Raw genomic sequence first — 9019 nt, 5'->3', positions numbered from 1 at the left:
CCGACCGCCATCTGACAAGTATTAAATACCTTGAAAGGCTGAATCGATAGGACAGCTATCACATACGTCATAATCGATTCCTGTGAAAACGTCGGCTTAAGACCCGATCGAACCACCAAAAATCACATCGATTCTCACCGCATCCTTCGTGAGAAACGAGGGGACTATCTGTATACGGTCGAAATAGATTTCGGCCTTCCTACGTTCGACCGAGTTCGAGTGTTAAAAAGTCGGAATGCGATTTTTGGGAGTGAGCTCCGAAGTCGGTACTAACGAGTCTCGAGCCCGAAGGTCGCTCGAGGAGTCGGCTCGATAATCCTATCGAGCCCGTGACCGAATCGATCCGCAAGGCACTGCTTCGAGGTCGGAAATACGCGACGCCTATCTCGAAGGTCAAACTCGAGCCAAGACCGTAGGGTCCGACCCAGTAACGAGTTCGAGCCAGTATCGAGCTCACAGACAAGAGCCGTTGCGACCGCACCAAGAGAGAGAATCTTGGCGGGAATCAAGGAAGAGACAAGTCATCATGGGCCTTCCACTATATGTTTTATTTTATTATTTTTTATAATGACCCTCTTCTATAAACGGGGGATCCTTGTAAGCTAAAAGGAAGAGAGACAAAAAATCACTACTTAGATTGAAAGATATCCCTTTGTGTTTGCTTTACTTTATCTCATTCATTCTTATTGCCCACTATTTGCATTTTCACAGTCAAGAATATATGTATCTCTATTTCTCTACACGATTTATATCGAATTGTATTGCATATCCTTAGAACCATACACAAAATCTAACGTTATCCGATTTTTTCAGTAAACACCTACTGTTTTGTCGTAACTTGCCTCCTACTCTTCCAACATGTATTTTTCCTCTTCTTTGTAACATGTATTTTTCCTCTTCTTTGTTCGTAGTTTTAAAATTATGACAACCTGGTAGAGTTTGTAAGTTATGTAACAAGATAGCTAGGTTGATACAACATGAAATTCTAACAATTTATCACGTGTATGGCACAGTGTACCGGATACTTGAGCTGTTTTTTAAACAGCTAAATGGTTTTAGCTGAGCTTCTAATGCTACACAATGATATTATAGCTATTTTTTAAACCGCTAAAATAAGGTCTAGGACTGTTTCTTCTTTTTCACATCCCTATTCCACACGTTCTTTCCCGATACTTGAGCTTCTAATGTTTCGGAATCAGCTTTCCAACAATCTTCTGGGCTAACCGTTTCTTTTCTAAATGGTTCTTAGCTTGTAAAGTATTCTTTTGAGTAGAAATTAAACATAAGTTGGTTTGGCAAGTGCATGAACGAACCAAGAAATTGAAGCCCATTAATGTTTTATGAGCATTTAGAGGCTCGGTGCCATGCTTTTATAGTTGTACTGTGCTTTACTATAGCCAAAAAGGAAGTAACCTTTTTTTTTAAGTTGCCCTTTGAGTAAAGAGCCTAGGTGTATTTGTTACATTTCTAATAAACAAATTGAGATTAATATGGTTCATTTTATTGTTAATTAATGCTAAAAGATGAATTCATTAATATTTGAAAATAACAAAAAAATCAATTAAAATAGACCGGAGGGAATAAGTAATTTATTTTCTATTTACGAGAATTTGCTTGCACATTGAGACAGGCTATTGTATTGCCTTCACCAGATTATGACAAAGAAATGATTAATTTCTCTTTTTCCCCTTATCCTCTTTACGAAGTACCACAAACATGAAAAGAACTTCTTAATATCTCCTAAAATCATGTTCTATTGCAAGTTTGTTTCCCATCTTACTCTGCGGGTCTCAGAACATAATCATCAATTACGGATCCGTTCTTTTTTAAGTCTAACATCTTGAGAATTGACAATAAAAAGCTAAGCTTTTGATAGAGCATCTACCATTCAGATCAATCAGTATTATTGTGACCAAACACTGGGAAACAAGTATTTTGTGGAAGAGGAATCTTCCTTATCATTAATCCAACCAGCATCAGTGAACTTTCCTAATATAGAAGGATTTCCACTAGAATATACTATATTGTAGCTCAGCATCTTCTTTAACTATTTGAAGACTATAAGCACATTTCTTGAAAAGATATTATATTACCATCGAAGAACTTAAAATGAGAGATGTTAACTATTCCATTCTTCACAACTCTTCGATGACTCTGCTATCTTGCTTGAGAAATAGTTCACAAAATTGGAGTCGATCTTGTTTCCTAATGGCTGTCCAGATACAAGTATTCATCTGTGTAAGTTGAGTGTATAAGAAGCCTGGAAGTTGGTATTAGAGTTTAATCAATAAGTTTCAATCCACTGGTTATTTGTTCATATAATAGCCATAGTAGGAAACCGATTGCAGTGTCTCTTAGCAAGTTTCCAAATATAGTAGTAGCCCAGCCAGAGAGCTGCTTTGAAGGTTTGTTCCCAGCTAGATCTCGAAAGCGCAAGTTCCCTTGATCAGACACCAAAGAATATATAACTCCATTCATGTGGCCCTTCCCAATTATCCCTACCACTTGCTTACTCTTGTTCACAGCTTTACTCCTCTTCAGAGACCATGCAAGAAACTATAGTAACAATCACATGGAAATAACAGAAAAGACTGTCACTAGCAATTGGGGAAAATAAAAGGAGTTTGACCAAATATGGTTTAATGGATATATAAATTAATCGGCACTTCTCAGGTCGATTTGATCTGAAAACCAGTGCCAATTTTGCCATGACATTCATTACTAAAGAGCTATGCGTTCTCCCAATGAGATGTTTGCGCTTGTTCTAGATTACTAGAGAAATTTAAGGGAAGACCAACTAACCGTGTCACGTTCATGTAGGAGTGGCTGTAGAAGAGATGGATATGTAAAGCTTAGCTTCTCATACAGTTGAAAGTTGCTATCATCAGAATTTGATTCCTGCAACAACACAGAAAACAAAGAAAATGGAATTTGAATCTATGGAGAGATAACGTACAGGCAACCATGTAAGATAGAATGGCACTGCATGTATGTTACCAGCACAACTTGCCGCCTGAAGAGAGCAGAGAACAGGAAAAACCCTTAAAAAAGACAGAGAAGTTAAAAAACTGCTCTCTTCCTTTTCGTTTTGGCCCTTTGGGGTGGTGGTGTTGGAGAGGGAGGATGGTCCTCCAGGCATCAATTTTTGTAACTGCTACTTAAAGAAAATATGGACGAAAATGCATATATGATAATGCCATTTAGGTTCTGCCAGCCAATTAATTTGCTATCAAAGTTCTATGCATGTAAGAGGTAATGGTTGAAAAACTTGATAAGTAACAATCATCGTCAGTATCCAGAGAAATCTCATAGAGATGGGGGAAAAACCTTTAATGCCTTAGTTGATAGTTCAGCAGATGAGGTAATTCCGCTAAAGACAGAGACCATCAAGTTCATCTTCTCATTCCACTTTAGCGAAGTCCATGCTCGTTCAAGCTGAACACAGAAGTAAATAAAAATAAACTATCTAGCATTACAGGTAAGATAAAATAGCACATCCCATGAGGACACTCAGACAAACGTAAGCATAGAGCAGATTAACTTCTCTTGCTTTACATATAAGACCATGTAGTACCATCCATCTAATATATAAAAGAGAAGTCATATGAATCGTTGTTCCAACTTGTCAAATAAAGAGAGAAAGTAAATTTACCACTTCACTAAATCCAAATTTAACCTAGGAAATGGAAATATAAGTGCGGCATACAGTTATTTCTATTGGTCGATCCCCCAATACTATTTGAGCACCAATGTCCTCAGCAGCCTTTCGAGCAGCACGAAACTGCAATTAGAAACAGCAAACTTCGTTAAGCCTCTGGAAATATCCTAGTTGTGAAAAGGAACATCTTATAGAGAACTACCTCATCTCCAAAAGGACGATTAACACCTGCAGACATTTTTGAAGAGAAAAGCGCCAGCAAGACTCGTAATGCTAGAGCAGTTTGACCTCCTATCATATGAAATAGCTTGATGAATTATATTCTGTAGGCATAGATAGCATACAAAGCAAAAGGTTAGAAATTACCCAAGTTTATGCTACGGCCAACAGCACCAAAAAACCCGGTCCCACTCAAAGAAAACATGTTTGATTTTAAGGGCTGATTGAGATCATTATCCTCTGAAATGTACATGATGCCAGCCCTGAACTCTGCAACAGGTGAAGTTAAGCTATGGAGATAACCAGTTTACAATCACACCTGATGTAAATTAATTGGAGGGGCAAGAATGCATGGTGATAGCACATGAAGATTAAAGACAGGCGCCTCTAAATTATAGCATTTCATAATGTGATCTGTTGCACGAAATGCTACCAGATATCTTTGACATCCCTCATTATCTCCATGAGAATAGTTGAAATTATAGTAACATAAACAACAACAACGACAACAACAACATACCCAGTATACTAGTTCCCACAGTGTGGGGTCTAGAGAGGGTAATGTGTACGCAGACCTTACCCCTACCTTGTGGAGGTAGAAATGTTGTTTGTGGTAGACTCTTGGCTCAAGAAAAGCAATTCTAAGCAGATTTAAAAAGAAAAACAATAGTGAAGAAGCCATGTTGAAAATAATGAAGACAAGAACAATAACAACAACAAAATAATAGAGCAATAAGAAAACCGACATAAGGTAAATAGTAACATGAACAAGAGTGTGCCAAAAAAAAAATGGACCTTGGATCTTCAATGCCGAAAGATAGCTTATGAAGCTAGGATTGCCTAAGACCATATAAGGATATAACAACTCATCATCTCAACCAATGTGTGAGACTCAACATCACATCACACCTACTATTGAACATACGGACGTGTTGAACTTATGATGCGTGACAACATAACATGGAATCCCAACATTGATTAAACGAAAAGTAGGAATGACTACGGCTTTGATATCATTGGAAGAGAATAGATATTGGCTCTAACTCAACCGTACAGCTAGTTCACGAGGTGAGGATTGTTCAAGACTATAAAATAAGAGTCAACAACTCATTCCCTCAACCAACTTGGAACACTCTCAATAGAATGACAAAATTAATCACAGCTCACTAGCAGTGGCTGAGCTACCTATTTGGAAGGAGGTTCGATTGAATCCACTTCTTTAAAAATTATATTGCGTAATTAGGGTAAAAATTATTTTTTTGTGTATCTCTACATTGTGGAATCCTCCTGACAAGTGGCAGATGTTAGCATAGCATTTTTCAATCCCCTTTTCTAGAATTCCTCGCTCCAGCACAACTAACAAATTACAACCAAAACGAACTAAACTGTTAGTCCCGCCAATATTGCTGTATTTGTAAATAATAATTCTGCAAAATATAAGTTATCGTAATGAAACATTAATTAATTTGAGCCCACTGAATTCACAGTGTTTCCTTAAGGAATTTAATCCCCTCCTAGTACCCAAGGTAATGGATTATTTCCTCCCAGGATAGAACGAATCATACACTGGTATAGCGGTACTTCAAACCCCAGTGTTTCAGCGAACACAAAGTTCGGTAGCAAATCACACTTACAGTTGCTTTGTTTGAAGTTAAAACAATTGCTTTGTTTGAAGTTAAAACAATGCAGAACGAAGGAGTAGAAACTCAGAAAATCGTATGGAAATGCTGAGAGGAAGGAGTGCAATGTATAGCCAAATCTGTTGAGCGATTTCAGTTTGTGTCTTGTGTGTCTTTCTTCAACAGCTGCTGCACATATATATATAGCAGCCAGTGTTGAAGAAGACCAATCGTCCACCCTCCATGGTGGAGCAAGCATTAGCTTGTTTGTGGAGCAAGCACATTCATGGTGGGAAGAGCATTAGGCGGCTGCCAAATGGTCAATACACGGATTGGAAAATATCCGTTACAAATGCGGATAATCTTACGTTAATATTTACTATTAACAAATAGAAGCCGAAGCCGTAGCCGTAGCCGTAGCCGAGCCGAGCGACGACGGCGCGAGGCTTGCTTTCTTCTCAACTCTTTAAGAGCTACAAGAAGAGCAATTATATATATACCCACCAAAAATCTCTTCCTCTTCCAATATGGGACAATGTCTCATTGTCAAGAGGGAGAAACTTAAAATTTTACTCAAAAATTTTATTTTCCCTCCATTTCCCATTCACCCTCATTTTAAGACTATTTCATCTTAAAAATTAAAATCTCAAACATAAACTAGCCATGTCAAGCAGCTAGCAATAACATGAGGATAAAGCAGAAAGTAGGAATTAAGGAACATAAATTTTGTACAGAGCTACTTGCCTGCTTCTGCAGAGCTCTACAACCACATTCTCAGGCCTAATAGCACGAATGACCCTTTCAACATCCACGGCCGATTCCAAAGAAAGATGGTTCGTTCCAATAAGCCAAATGGCCTCTGGTTCCACAAATTCGCTTCTCCAAGATGGAACAGGCCCATATTGGCTCTTCTTTATCAGAAACAGAGTTCCACTATCAGCCAAATCAAGCAATTCTGGATGACTTTCTTCAATAGCATCCCGAGAAGCGCTGAAAAATTCAGTCATGAAGTCGAAGTTAGGGGGTGGTGGTTTTATGGAAACTCTGCATTTTGTTGTAGGAACAAAGGATTTCAAAGGCAAGGAGAGGAAATTATTAGAGTGAGGGGCAAAGATTGGGAAAGGAGAAGTGAGAATTCTCATTTCTTGGTGTTGAGAATTGGAGAAAGAGGAGAGATGGTCATCGTGTTGGCTCTCATGGCCTCCTAGTTGTGAACACTGCTGTGACAACGTTGCAACTTTTCATTCTGTGGTTTTGGTTTCAGCTATTGCAAATATCTTTTCAGTTTTATTTTACACAACTTAAAAAATTAGGTCATCAAAACTAAAGGCTTTTGGATTGAGAAAAAGATTTTAGTTTCTGAAAAATAAAATCAAACTATTTCCCAGAGGTAGAAAATTCACAATTCTAAAGTATGCATATGGTTATACATTTCCGTATGGTCATGTATCAGCCTATTTTTCGCAAAGCAAAACTATACTGTAATTGATTTTAACCCACCGAGATTATTAAATAATTTTGATATAGAGAATGATATTTTTTATTTTTTTATTGTTGTATTTTACTTTTTTTTTCCACCTCGTTTTTATTCTATATTGAATAATAATCTATATATATCTATCTATCTATCTATCTATCTATCTATATTATTATAAAAGTACGAATAATTTATATTAAATGTTAAACACTAAAATATTTCTGAAACATTGATCGACTTTTATGTCCTTAGATATTTGTATAATTTAAGGATCTAATAGTAAATTAACTAATAATGAAATTCTTTTTCGATTTAAACTACACATATTGCCGACCCTACAACGTCAATCCTACTTGAATAAGAGAAGCACGTCCATAATTTTCTATCAAAAAGAGTTGTTGTTCCTAATTACAATTCTTTATAACAAACAAGGCATGTACTTTAAGAAAAAAAATAGTATTATGCTCTAAAAACATCTATAACATTTTAAACAAATTGAAAAGTTCTTACTTTCCTTTAAAGTTAATTCTTATTAGTTCATATAAAGCTAAAACAAGTAATAGATTTCAACCTTCGTACGATTGATCGAGGTCAAAACGTAATAGATCGGAGTAAGACTTCGAGATGGGTTCCGAAGATGGTACAAACAAGCTTCGAGCCCGAGGGACTGATCAATGTCGAGCTCGATATCATTATCAAGCTCGAATCCAAATCGAACTATGATGCAAAGTAAAGTTTTCGAGCTTATGATTCAGAGACCGACCAACACTGACCCCGAATCAATGCAAGGATCCGAGTAAGAATCGAGCTCAAGTCAAGATCGAGAGCTCGAGTCAAGACCGAAAACTCGAGTCAATATCGAGCTCATAGACAAGAGCCGTTGCAATCCCACTAGAGGAGAGAATCCTGGCAGGAATTATGAAAAAAGTGATTTATCATGGGTCTCCCACTATGTATTTTTAATTATATCTAATGTAAGATCCCTCTACTATAAAGGGGATGGTTATTATTTCTGTAAGGACCAAGTTTTTGCTTATATTGTAATTCAAGCACCATATTCTCCTATAGTGAAGAGTTGTTCTTTTAAGCTTCATAAATTGATTCAACATGTTCAGTCCTAAAAATCATCTTCTTTACAACCTTGTTTACTTTGCACTCTTTGCAATCCATATTTGATATTTCTATTTATCCTTACGGTTTGTATTAAGCTATACCACATATCCTTAAAACTACGTACAAATTTAACTCTATCCGTTTTTCGGGTAAACAGTTTGGCGCCCACCGTGGGGCTAAGGATAACAGTGGTTATTTGATACGAGTTTGCAAAAACACACCGTTTTGTGCTTATTTCCGAAAGTATCTCGGATTTCGGATTAGCAACGACTAACTACCAATCAAATGGCCTTACCTATCGACAACAAAGTTGGTCTTCAAGATGAGAACAAAAACTTGACACCTAGTACCGAAAGACCACTTGTCAACGCCGTTGGAGCTCGGATCGGAATGCCGATAGATATTAATTCACATGTGGCCATTGAGGCAAACATACATTCTGAACCTGAAAATAGCATTCATGGTGGCACTCGGTCTGCATCTCGAAACACTCATTACATTGAGGAAAATGGCATCAGCTTGCGTATGATTTTTGAAATGTTATAAGCCCAATAGGTAGCGATAGCTCAGTTGCAGAGCCAAACCCAACTACCAAGTAGACCGGAGCCTAGTCCACCCCGAGAAATTTCCCACGGAACGGAGCTAGCCATAGTAAGGTCAAATGAGCAAGAATCGGGGACTACTCCCGAAATCGCTAAAATACTTGAGGAGCTCACAAAGCGGGTCGAAGACAACGATAAAAAAGTAGAAATATATAATTACAGGGTCGACCAGATCCCGAGGGCTCCACCAATGATAAAAGGGTTAGATTCTAAAAAAATCATGCAAAAGTCTTTCCCCTCAAGCGCGGCCCCAAAACCAATCCCAAAAAAATTCCGTATGCCCGAAATTCCCAAATATAATGGAACGACCGATCCCAATGAACACGTCACC

The 9019-nt window shown here is 37.6% G+C and overlaps 1 protein-coding gene across 1 annotated transcript; it reads right to left on the bottom strand.

Moving 5' to 3' along the window:
- Window positions 1–1920: 1920 nt before the first annotated feature.
- Window positions 1921–6759, bottom strand: LOC104098711 (uncharacterized). Its single transcript, XM_070197165.1, has 7 exons — window positions 6241–6759; window positions 4025–4140; window positions 3861–3949; window positions 3707–3781; window positions 3328–3435; window positions 2803–2898; window positions 1921–2556 (listed from the first exon to the last, which is right to left on the bottom strand). Exons 1-7 carry the CDS (start codon window positions 6636–6638, stop codon window positions 2281–2283), a joined length of 1158 nt encoding a protein of 385 aa, XP_070053266.1. The 5' UTR covers window positions 6639–6759; the 3' UTR covers window positions 1921–2280.
- Between the last annotated feature and the right edge of the window lie 2260 nt (window positions 6760–9019).

Source organism: Nicotiana tomentosiformis, chromosome 3 (assembly GCF_000390325.3).
Source record: "Nicotiana tomentosiformis chromosome 3, ASM39032v3, whole genome shotgun sequence".
Classification (NCBI taxonomy): domain Eukaryota; kingdom Viridiplantae; phylum Streptophyta; class Magnoliopsida; order Solanales; family Solanaceae; genus Nicotiana; species Nicotiana tomentosiformis.
Note: the sequence above shows the minus strand (reverse complement) of the source record. Positions and strands in the feature narration are given on the sequence as shown.

Excerpts from the sequence above, each read along its gene's own strand:
- LOC104098711 (XM_070197165.1), bottom strand. The coding sequence starts at position 6,638 with ATGAGAATTCTCACTTCTCCTTTCCCAATCTTTGCCCCTCACTCTAAT. Across the intron at positions 4,141-6,240 it reads GTAGAGCTCTGCAGAAGCAG|GGCTGGCATCATGTACATTT; the intron begins GCAAGTAGCTCT and ends TGCAGAGTTCAG. Across the intron at positions 3,782-3,860 it reads ATCGTCCTTTTGGAGATGAG|TTTCGTGCTGCTCGAAAGGC; the intron begins GTAGTTCTCTAT and ends TTCTAATTGCAG.